This window comes from Penaeus chinensis, chromosome 35, assembly GCF_019202785.1.
Source record: "Penaeus chinensis breed Huanghai No. 1 chromosome 35, ASM1920278v2, whole genome shotgun sequence".
Lineage (NCBI taxonomy): Eukaryota > Metazoa > Arthropoda > Malacostraca > Decapoda > Penaeidae > Penaeus > Penaeus chinensis.
The window spans coordinates 9,444,285-9,456,784 of record NC_061853.1 but is presented as its reverse complement, the minus strand read 5'-3'; the positions used below and the strand labels follow the sequence as shown (position 1 = coordinate 9,456,784).

At 34.9% G+C, this 12,500-nt stretch overlaps 1 protein-coding gene across 3 annotated transcripts in view; it reads right to left on the bottom strand.

The window, feature by feature from the left end:
• LOC125044281 (golgin subfamily A member 5-like) overlaps positions 1-12,500 on the bottom strand; it is a 14,275-nt gene that overhangs the window by 1,439 nt on the left and 336 nt on the right. The window contains exons 1-16 of one of the 3 annotated variants that reach the window (XM_047640870.1): positions 12,345-12,411; positions 9,468-9,654; positions 8,947-9,199; positions 7,962-8,097; positions 7,254-7,368; positions 5,990-6,105; positions 5,403-5,503; positions 4,956-5,074; positions 4,663-4,803; positions 4,220-4,325; positions 3,469-3,653; positions 2,279-2,483; positions 1,940-2,038; positions 1,227-1,376; positions 940-1,006; positions 1-780 (exon numbers count right to left, since the gene is read on the bottom strand). The exon at positions 1-780 is cut by the window's left edge and continues 1,439 nt beyond it. In XM_047640870.1, coding sequence (XP_047496826.1) covers positions 512-780; positions 940-1,006; positions 1,227-1,376; positions 1,940-2,038; positions 2,279-2,483; positions 3,469-3,653; positions 4,220-4,325; positions 4,663-4,803; positions 4,956-5,074; positions 5,403-5,503; positions 5,990-6,105; positions 7,254-7,368; positions 7,962-8,097; positions 8,947-9,199; positions 9,468-9,634 — 2,229 coding nt within the window. In that variant the 5' untranslated portion in view covers positions 9,635-9,654; positions 12,345-12,411 and the 3' untranslated portion in view covers positions 1-511. Of the gene's footprint in view, positions 781-939; positions 1,007-1,226; positions 1,377-1,939; positions 2,039-2,278; positions 2,484-3,468; positions 3,654-4,219; positions 4,326-4,662; positions 4,804-4,955; positions 5,075-5,402; positions 5,504-5,989; positions 6,109-7,253; positions 7,369-7,961; positions 8,098-8,946; positions 9,200-9,467; positions 9,655-12,344; positions 12,412-12,500 lie in introns of those variants that run through there. The other 2 variants (XM_047640868.1, XM_047640869.1) reach the window with 2 other exon arrangements.

Below are 12,500 nucleotides of genomic sequence, written 5' to 3'. Positions count from 1 at the left end.
ATATATTTATAAACTTGCCATTAACAAATAATTTCTTAAAATCATATGTGGAAACTTTAAAAGTTTATACATTTCAATAAAATTCTTTAACAATATAAATGATCAGTTAATGCCATACCGTAAAAGAAAAAGAAAGGGGAAAAATAACTGATCAGCTTACAATACAGGCAATTTATTGGTATAATATTTAGCTACTCGGCTTATCTGGTAACCCATTTCAGTTACTTTTTAGATGATTATTATCATATTGCCTTTTCTACATTCAAACTGAAAATATTATATAACAAAAATACAAAATAATGAACTCATGAAAAAAATATATTGGTCAATGCCTATTTATCACATACTCCAAATGTCACATAAAATCTATCAGGTTTGGGATGTATAATTTATCATACAGAAGGACTTTTAACTAATGTAACATATTAATTCCTTGATAAATAAAATAAATACAGCCCATGTGTACTTTTGCAACTGTACTACCTGTATGATGTATGCATTTCCAAGGTTACTACTGCGGGATGTGTGGCATGGTACCAATAGGATGCTGGTAATCAGGTCCATGGACCTCTGGAGTGTATGTAAGCAGAACAATCATGACCCAGACATGCAGAAGGCACATGTACAAAATCACAAAGACTCTGGCAATAGGATAACGCCGCAGGAATATCCCCAATCTCACAGAGAATTTGTCCAAGGTGGTGTATGCCCGTTTCACTTGCCGAGCCACACCCCCATCGAAGGGAGACTCCATAAGAAAACTTGGTACACGGTTTCTCACTGCAAGAAAATCACAGTTAATTTTCCTGAAAGATACGATATTCTTCCTATAAGAATACATGCATCTAAGATGGGCTTGGAAATCATTAGCTTTGAAATAATATATGGTCATTTGCATATTACTTACTACAAAATAAATGACAAAACTCAGGTTCTTACCATCATCCTGACGATAAGATGTTGGAGGATCTCTGTTCAACATACTCTGGGATTCATCGTACTGTTGCTAAATATAGAAATAATGATGTTGATTAAAAATGTAGAGGTTATGACTTCAGAATAATAGACACTGTGCCCACACACAGATTCTGATCAACCTTTATAAATGTGGTGTACAATTCAGTCAGAACAAAACAGGATATATGATAGTCAAATATAAATTATTACACAATAATAGGTAAGTGAATCCTCATGAATCACATAAATGTATAGATATTGAAACTTGCCTTGAGTCTTTCCATTTGGATGATAAGCGAATGCTTCTCTGTGCTTAGTGTCTCGATGGATGTCTGCTTGTGGATGAGGGACTCTGTTAAAGCATGGACTCGTTGTTCCAATTCCGACTGGCTGCTGGATGAGCTTTGCTTATGCGCGACCTTTAGGTGAAAATGACAATTAGGATACAACAATTCTATTATTTCCATATGCATTCCTTATTATGAAATGTGAAAAACAAGCAAATTAATCAGAGCTTGATAGAAGAAAAAAAAAAATCTTCTACATATGACAACCATTTTTTCCTCCAGCTCCATTTCCCCACAGAAATATATATATCAGGTATATATATACCTTATACAGAAGTTATTGAATATACAAACAATGCTCTTTTCGCATTTGCAAAAAGATAAAAAAAACAACAGTCTTAAAATTTCATAGTTTGAGATTCACAAAAACAAATTTTCCCAAACTTTTGTTATTTGGCCACAGATTCCAAATGAAACATCTTACTACTACTACTGTTATCACTACTACTACAATCACTTCTACTACTACTACTAGTTCTACTGCTACTACTATACTACTAGTACCACCACCATACTACTACTATGACTACCTTTACTGATACTAATACCACCCACTACCATCACCACTGCAGCCACTGACACTTCTACTATTGCTACAAAAATTGGCAGCCATCTAACACGTTCAAATTCTTTACCTGTTTCCTGAGCCGGTCAATTTCAGTGTCCCTTTCCTGAAGCCGTGAAGATAAGTTGACTTTTTGTCTTGTTAATTCTTCATGAGCACAACGCATTTCCTGAATAATTGGCAATAACCAGATAAAATGAAAGGAAGGAAAGTTTGTGTAAAAATTAAAAGAAAGGAAATATCAGAAATCTCAAATGACTACAAAAAATCAATACATTCTTCATTTCTTTGTAAAATAAAAACTTTTATGACAGTAAAGAAAATGCTTTCCAGATCAACTGCTTTTTACTTACAAACCCTATTTTAGTGCAATAAAGACTCTTTCAAACATCTTATTGAAAGAACATACCTCCTGGACATGTCTTAATTCAGACTCTACTTCCGTCCTCCGTTTTCTCTCATCGGACAAAGTTTCTTCTAGATTTGAGGCATTGTGGAAGGCTGATGCTGCCTGGTCCTGTGCAGAGGCTTCCAGGTCATTGACCTCTGTCAACAACTGCCTGATCCTCACACCTGCTCCTTCCAGTTCCTCCCGAAGAAGATCTCGCTCAGATCTGCAATGGCACACTCTCATGAGGAACTGCCAATTGTTCTAGTTCTGGCATCATCTAGAATTTATTGCTCCTTTCTTCCATGAAAATGGGCATAATAATATTTCTATTCCTTAGATCCTCATTTATCAGAATCATTGTCCCCTGAGACTGTTTGGATAAACTCTCTTCAAAAAATTTCTGAAGTATTTAACTATATTGCTTCAAAGATGAAAATTATGTTGTGTGACAAACTGTTGATCATATATATGAATTTTTTCTACATACTCATAATGTATCAAGATATCAAGAACTTGAAAAGGCAATTTTCTACTATTATTTGTTACTGTTGTAATTCTCATTTCAGAAGTAATTACATACAGAAAAAAGTATGAACGAGAATGAATATCTTTACAACATAAGATACATATCTTTATCAGAAATACAATAACCATAACTACAATATAATTTCATATAGTTCTGATGAAAATAAAATCAAAATGCACCATAAACATTTCTTACACTGTAAAGATATTAATTTTCATTCATATCTTTTTCTACATTTGTAACAATGAAAACAATCATTCAAAGCAACCCAATAGAGGGAATAGATAAGCAAAGAAGTATCTAAATTCATTTTCATCCTTTACATGTTTCAAGCAGTACAAAAAATTCTGTGCATTATAATATTCACATTATTTCAATTAAAAGTGTGGGCTACCTTCATCCTGTTGCTGAGATTTGCTTATCAAGTGTATTGTGAGATTTATGACCAGACTTTTACAAGGAGGGTGATTATCATTAAAATTTTCATAATAAGCTGCAACATAATCTGTAGAATCTGAATCCTAACCTATGCATACATACAAAGAGTCTAACATTCACTCATCTCTTCTTTTTTTTAGGAAAGTTTTTATATAATGACAATAACTACACATCTCTCTTGAGGTGCATGAATTACTAATTGATAAGAACTAAATGCATGAATTTGCATGACATAAAGAAATACCGTATTTGGTGCAGCTCAGCTTCATGGAGTTGTGATTCCTCGGCTGACTCACTTCCCCCTCCACCTCGGTCCTCCTTCAGGCTGGCTATCAATTTCTCTTTGCTTTGTAAGATCCGGCCAGCTTTGGCTTTGTACTCTGTCAGTTCTTCCCTTGCTGCAGCCAATTCACCACGCAAAGAACTCACCTGTTGGTATGAAGAAAAAAGTAATTTGGTATGAAAAAGTCATAATAATTGCAAGATAATTAAATAAAATAGGAAGGCATATGTAATAACATTTTCTTATCCAAGTATAATCATCAATCTGCAGAGTATTATTTTTAAAGTGTGGACTACAAAGTATTTTGTGTACATGAAATGTTCCATGGGTTCTGCAGGTTGGCTTGGGATACAAAAAAAATGATACAATTATACTAAAACATGAAAAATATATGTCTCATTTTCCCTTAGATATGGGATTTATGACCATACTATTCCTTACTTTTTATACCTTAGTTTAAAAGCAGTTTAAGACAAACTTCCATCCACTTACCCATACAAATAAATCAAGTTTACTTTATATATCATGAATCAAGTTTACTTTACTGAATTACTTTAATATGACTTAAATAAATTAATATGACAAATCATAATAGAAAAAAAAAAATTCAAACACACGCAAAGTTCTAATGAATTTAGAAGTTTCATTGCATCAAGGAAATTACTGCATTTTCAGTATTTACACATACAAAGTACTCATCAACTGCCAATACCTGGTTGACAAGCTGATGAGCCCGGGTTCTTTCATCTTCAAGCTTGCGTTGAGCTTCTGTTAATGCTGATGCTGATTCCTGCTGTTCCTCTTCAAGATGGTTTATTCTGCAATGATAATCAGACAGATAATGTTATGGGTCCTCCTGTTTTTGAAGGACAGGATAATACCAATATCACGTTGCATTGATTACAAAAAGAGTCACTTGGGATGAAGAAACACTCTCAAACATCATTGAAGACAGCAACATGAAAGTATTTTCAAGATTATACCTACAAAAACATTAAAGCACTTAGAAAAAGACAGACAGACACACGGGTGCATATATGCACACGTACAAACACGCAAGCACACACACACGCATGCACAGAGCAATGAAAACAAAAATTGCCTTTGACATATTTTCTACTAAAAAGAGAAGCATGATAAGCCACAAGATCTAACCTCCTTGTGAGTTCAGTTTGCGAAGACATGTGAAGCTGTTTTTCTCTGTCCAGCTGTGCCTGAACATCTGCTAAGCGATCCTGGAGAGTCTGAAGAGCATGGTTATGTAGTCCACTACTTTCGTTAGCACCTTCCAATAACCTAAAATAAACAGTACATGAGGAATTCAAATAAATGGAGGTGGTTAGAGAGAGCAAGTGAGTGTACAACACACCCACATACAAAGACATTGATACAAACAATAACTATATCTATGCATTTACTTTAAAATTACAGAGGACTGTTTTTTCTACCTTTTATTTTCATCTTGCAGTTCCTTTATCAAAGTATCTTTAGCCTTTATATCATGATCTCCCTCCTGTAACCGAACTCGAAGTACTGCCAGTTGGCTATCCTTAGCTTTAATAGACTCCTGTAACAAAGAATAATAGTTATGAATATTCTATGAGATAAGAACCATGAACTCAATTCATAATGAGAACTTTACAACATGCAAATTCTTATCAGAAATATCATCTATCAAACAAGCATTAGAATTATAAGGGCATGGTTATGTCTACATATCAAAATCAAAACAATCATCAATTAAGAATGGAGACATCCTTAGGCTGATCTCCATTTTCACATAAATCTTTGCATGGGATTTAGTTTGGGATAAATTGCAAGTAAATCAGAGGCTCTAATGTTGTTGTTTTTTTGTTGTTGTTTTTTGACAGCTCTTCCAGCTATTGAGAACTTACCATCAAATCCATTTCCCTCTGTTGTATCTCACGCATAATTTGGTCACTTGATGACTGTTGGCTCAAGAGTCCAGATACTTGAGTCCTTAACTGTTGCGTTTCTGAAAAGATAACATTATGTTCTAATGAAATAAGGCTGTACATGTTAGTATGATATAACTTACAATGAATATAATTTATAAGTGGTTTCTGTAATTATTATTAACCTTTGTCAAAACTCCAAACTGATAAGATTGTTTACTTAGTAGCAGATAAAATCTCTTGCTTATAAATTCCTTTACTTAGATTGCACATCAGATCTTCCTTCACTGAGTGAATACATATGTTAACAATTTATGCATATACTTTTTATTAGTAATTCACTGCAAATGGCATTTATTTTTGATGAGCTTGAGGGCAACATATGTACAATATGACAACATATTTTAATACATCACACAATGCATAAGTAATTTTGCCAGATTTCCTTTTAAATAAAACAAGATAGAAAAAAGTTTTTAGTATTTTAAAAATCAATCCCACTGTAGTCATATGGTATACCCGACATCTTACCTACATATTTTCAAAGAAAATCTACATAAGCCTACCTCTCTCAGCATCCTTGGCTCTCTTTAAGACTTGACTCATCTCTTGATTGAGGCTTGCCACCTCTTTGCGTAATAAACTTGTCTCGCTGTCCATTGACCCAGTCATGATACCATTACTGCTACAGGAAAAATTCTGGTATATATTAAAAAGTCTCAAATCTTACACTCATAAGAAACTCTCACACATCAAATTCTATGAAGTTATGTATTTGAGGAAGTTCTTATTTGATATGATGTGTACTTTTACCATTAACATGAATTAAGGTAAACAATATGGAGACATGAACAAATTGGTTATATAAAACAAATTTTGGAAAGAGTATAGATCTTCCATTCAAAATTTTCTTTCCCTAAAGTAGTGTTTCTTAACTCATTCGTGAAGGGCATGTCACATATCTGTGCCATGCCCACAGTGAGTTTACTTGTTTAATTGTTTTAACACATAGATGGCTACACTTGTACTAAGTCACCAATGAGCCAATTATGAGTACTGCCTGTCTTGCCCGTTTACCCTTTTCTTTAATTTACGAAAATATTTTATGTTATTATATTTTGCTATTTCTAATGTAATTATAATGTTTATAATAAAAATAACACCATCGATATTCATAGCACTAGTAAAAATTATATTTTCCCACCAATTCAAGGAAAGGTGAAATCAGGTAAGGCAGAGCCATCTATGTGTAGAGACATTTCACAAAAAATATAAAAAAATGAGCACAGCATTTTCCCCATTTTTTTTTTATTTTCCCCGTCGCGAATGGGTTAACTTTTTCCAGCTGTAGCACTCTAAGCAGTCTAGCAAATCTTAACTCTGGTTAACATCTGATTACTAGAAAAATAAAGGAAAGAGAAGTGCTGCTTGAGTATTTATTTTGTTAATTCCTCAAAACTAAAACCAACTGCCATCATCGTTGACAGAGGAAATAAAAAAAACAACAAAAAAACAAGAAAAAGAAAAGAGCATGGACAAACTCAAACATACACAGCCGGGTAATCAACTAGTTATTTCATCATTATGTATTCAGCACTTCCCAGCACCCCCCTAAAATTGATTTTGGCACACAAGGTAAAGAAACACTGCCCTAAAAGAACAACATTTTAGAAGTCCTAAAATGAGAATGAGGTAAAACTTGATGCCAATAAATGTCTTTGAAAGAATGGACAGACGACACACGCATGCCCCCCTCCCCCCCCCAAAAAAAAAAAAATAAAGAAAAAATAAAGAAAAAATAAAGAAAAGATAAAGTATATAAGATCTTACCTTGTACTGCCATCTGTGCTTGGAGGTGCTGAGATGTTGACATCAGATGGAGTTTCAACTGTTATGTATGCATCAGCATTGACAGATCCACTTCCTGATCCAGAACTGCCAGTTTCTGGTTCAAGAATTATTTGATTCAGTAAAATAAGAAGGAATTAAAAAAATGAATACAAATTAAAAAAAATAAGGAACAAAAGAAGAAATTGGTGTGTGGGAAAGGAAATGCACAATACCTAGTATGTTTAGAAAATTATGTTCGCCCTTCTTGCACATTCAACCTTCGCCTGTAGAGACATGCTATGCTACTGTTCTACATTTAACCAGCTAGTAGGTTAATTACACTGCTTAGTGTTGTGTCCTCAGCTGATTTCCCCTTTCCTTGAGTTTTCAAAATAATTTTTTTCTTCTAATGTTATCAGTACTGATATTGTTATTATTGTTATTGACATTACGATCATTTTAATGATATTAGAAAAAGAAAATCTAAAAAGTCAAGAAAGAGTAAATAGGTAAGATAGGTAGGATGAGTATTCCTTGGTGAATAAGCACTTGTAGAGACATCTATGTGTAAAAATAATCAATAAACGAAAAGACACAGAGGTCATGGCATGTATTCTTGCCAGCCCGGAATAAAAAGTTGGTAAAAAAAAAAGATTAAATAGAAATATAATAATAATCAGTTTTCTTTGGCACATGCATAACACATACCAATGTCAACGGTAGCAGAACCAGGCGTCTCCCTTCCACTCAAAGCCATGAAGGAAGAAACAGACGAGACAGATGATTGGCGTGAATGCCCATGACTGCTGATGGTTGATGTTGTCATGGTTGTGGAGGATATCATCTGTAATACAACTGATATTAAAACGGGAAAAGAAAGAAAAAAGAAGAAGGAGAAAAAAGAAAGAGGAGAGAAAAGAAGGGAAAGGACTTACTGCTGGGGAAAATGCTGTGCTCTTTTTCTATTTTTTTTGTGAAATGTCTCTGCACATAGATGGCTCTGCTAGTACTTAGCCACAAAGGAGTGAATTAGAAGACCTTGTGACCTTACCTAATTTCACCTTTCCTTGAATTGGTGGGGAAAAATGTATTGAATATTGATGGTGTTATTTTTATTATAGACATTATAATTGCTATACTGTTATATACTTTAGTAACAGCAAAATAAGATAACGTAAAATATTTTCGTAAATCAAAGAAAAGGGTAAATGTGCGAGACTTGCTCTTCTCGTAATTGGCTCATTGGTGACTTAGTACAACTGTAGCCATTTATGTGTAAAAACAATTAATAAAGTAAACTCACAGTGGGCATCGTATGTACACATGTCATGCCTGTTGGCACTGTGTTAAAGAAAGAAAAAGCAGATTAAAATATATGTGCAACTTTTGCCATCTTTTATCCTGTTCATACAGACCTGAATATGGCAGTAGTATGTAATATGTGCCTACTGGATTGAAAAATATGGAGGCAATAAAAGTAATAAGAAAATAAAGAAGAAGAAAAGACAGATAGAAAAACCTTTAGCTCTGGGCATTGGCCTTACCTACTTGCAACACTTGCTGCATAATATCATTGCAAACCAAAAATTGACCAAAGAAATCAGCAGCTTCTTTCCTAACTCCATAAAGCCTTTAGTAATATTAGAGAAAGATCAAGAAAACTAAGCTACAATAAAAGCCTTTCTCAACGTACTGGATCTGCCTGGGAAATGGTGACTGTGTGTTGGTGAGCTGACTGCTGTTCTTGTTGAAGGGGGCTATTCAGGAAGTCCATCAACGCCTCGTCTTTCTTCCGTGGGTTGCTCTTCTTTCCTGTCCCTTTCGGTGATGACGTAAGGGAAGTGCCACTTCCCTGAATGCTGGCGCCTGGCACTGTCACAGGGCTGCCTCCTATGCCATAGGTACTTAGGTTGCTGGGAACACTGCTGGAACTTGGCAAACTTGACCTGTGGGATATGAAAATTAGGTGAGATATATCCTTTTTGTTTACTAAGACCCTCCCTTCCTCCCTCCCTTCTCTCCTTCCTTTCTTCCACTTTGCTTAATTACTGGAATCACTAATATTTTGTGGGGGCAAACACATATAAACAATCAAACAAACACAAACACAAAAAACTTAAAAGGGACACTGAGTAAAGCTGAATAATAATAATGTTGATCATCAATTATCCCCCCCCCACAAAAAAAAAAAGAGAAAAAAATATTGCTTCCTACTTTTCATACGGAGTCACTGGCGGCACAGCATTGGCCGCATCATGCTTATACGAGGATTTGCCCGCAGATGAGTTGCGTCTCTCCTGCTTGAGAACGGCCCCAGCTTCTGTGTCAAGCTTATTAAGGAGATTTTCTGCTTTCCCTGCTAGGTCTGTTATCCAGGACATTTTGTGGATTTGCTATGCATCTGAAAAGGGAACTGGGTTCATCAAAACATCCACAGCCAACAATGTCATTCCCATAAATATACAAGTACAGTTATATAATTAGATACACTTCCCTGCACTTACAAGGACTATCACTGCTATGTTTTATGTTTCTCTTTTCATTGCAACCATAGAATATTGCAAAGTGAATCCATTATAACTGAGCTACATGTTATAATACCATACCCTAAATACATTTTTGTATCCTTTTAGATCAGCAGGAAAACAAAACCAGTGTTTAGAAATTGGGTCAGTGAGCACTCCACTCTTTCCTTTTTCTCCTTTACTAGTGACTACATGATTCATAATACAGATTTAGATATTATTAATATATGGTAGTACATGTTGCAAACAGAATGTAACTTTCAAATAATATTTGAGACAAGTTTTTTTTATTGAACAAAAAAAATGCTCCTTTGTCGTCTAGAAATGACCCCCCCCCCCCTGAAAAAGAGAGAAAGAGAGAAAGAAAGAAAAGTGTTACTGCATACTTGCACACCAGATATTTTTGGTGATGCACTCTAGCATAGGCTACTGGATATCTCAAGAAAATGCCTTACACTGCACACAGGATTTCAATATCTCTACCTTGTTAACACCAAACTAAGTTATAGTTATCAGCACAAGACCCAGCATACACATTCATATACTTCAATAAAATGATATGATTTCTAAATAGTGTCTTCTCTGTTCACTGAATACACTATAATAATAGTTACTGTTCATTTATTGAGTCCAAAAGCCTGGATCAAAACTACGTGCTAAACTTCTGACAAATCTGAGATCCAATATAAATGCTTTTAACCCCTTCCCGACGGGTACGACGGGTAGACACGTGCTATGCCCACTGTTAGTACTTGCTTGATTGTTTTTACACATAGATGGCTATACTTGTACTAAGTCACCAATGAGCCTGTTACGAGTACTGCCTGTCTCGCCCATTCACCCTTTTCTTTGATTTACGAAATATTTTACGTTATCTTATTTTGCTGTTACTAATATTAAAAAAAAATTATAAAAATTATTATGTTTATAATAAAAATAACACCATCGCTATTCATAGCACTAGTAAAGAATACGTTTTTCCCGCCAATTCAAATCCGGTACGGTCACAAGGTCTACTAATTGACTCCTTTGTGGCTAAGCACTAGCAGAGCCATCTATGGGCAGACATTTCACAAAAAATATAGAAAATAGGCACAGCATTTGCCCCATTTTTTGTTCATTTTCCCGGCGGCATTGGGTTAATATATAAATGGCAGCTATCAACCAGAATGAAGTAGTACATGGATTAGATTTACTATTCATGGGAGTTATAACAAACAAAAAAACATATTTACTAATATAAATAAGGCAATTGTTCAGAATACATGGTATAAAGTGATGTTGACTTTTGTCCTTTGTTAAAGTATAACAAACTTGCCCACATACTTGCAAGATATATGATACGCTGATAATAAATTGCAACAGAGATTAACATACTGTATCTTACCAGAATGTACATGGTGGAGGTTTGTTTGCCTAGCCAGAGTGCAAAGTGCAGGCACAACAGTCAAGTGTACATAGAATTGTGGGCTAAAATAAGCTAGACTTATCTTCACTTTCTGCACATAACTTTTCATAATAGTTTTTAGTAATTGTTTTTCCCTATATTCATGCATATTTTGTCAAAACAGATCTTGGGTTAGGTCCTTATCTGCTAATAGTTATGTCTCTAGGAAGGTCTATTTGGGGCATCACTTCAACTTTTTCTGGTGGGTGGGGGGGTAAGAGTGGGAAGGTGAGCAAAGTGAACAGAAATTTAGAAAAATGAACTATTCCATGGGAATTTTAAAGTTTTAACTTGACCTATATAGATGTAATTTAGGTAAAAAAATAAAAGTAAAAAAATTGTGTCTCTAGGGAGTGTCAAACCAGACGTGGAAGGGGGCAAACAGGGTCTTGGGGGCAGTTATCTATTTATCAATTCCAAGTACTGCTTACATATGGGTGATGGCAATTAAAATAGAAAAGAGAGAGAGAGAGAGAGAGAGAGAGAGAGAGAGAGAGAGAGAGAGAGAGAGAGAGAGAGAGAGAGAGAGAGAGAGAGAGAGAGAGAGAGAGAGAGAGAGAGAGAGAGAGAGAGAGAGAAATCCTTATGGTAATTTTTCATGAAATAAAATCCCTATTACCCCAGCCAACAAGCTTGGAGGTACTCCTGGGAATCTTAGGTTTCTGTAATGGGGTTATGGACAAAATAGCTCACCATAGGAAATTAAGAAAGTGACAATGACTGATCATGACTAGTTGTCCTACATGTGCAAATACAGTTTGAGCAGGGTTACTGTGCAGGGGAGTAGTTTACTGTGAGGTTAAGTACGGCTGGAACTAGCCATGGGAGGCATATGGGGACTTACTCTTTGCATGGCATTTGTCATGGCCTAATTAAAAAAAAAAATCTGACCGTACTTTCTACATCTGCAGTTGATTTCATATCTCACTGACTGCAGTTTATTCTTCCCTTTAATGTCCTTTAATTTTCTCTATCTTAGTACTGCTATTATGTAAATATATACTTTCCATAAAATCTGTAAATGAATATATTCTAGCATAACACTGACATCATCCAGTATCCCAAGTATGCATTGAGTTTGAGTGTTAAAACATGAAACAGAATAAGTGCATCAAATACCACTGAAAAGATGCATTTCTCGTTGGTTCAGAGTTTTCTCTCTTTAAGCGGGACATCAACCTCAAAATGTAAACAAAGACCTATTAGTATCAAGAATAATCTTATGAAATCGAGCTATTATATCAACTTGTGTATCTGTTTAGTATACCTGGATGA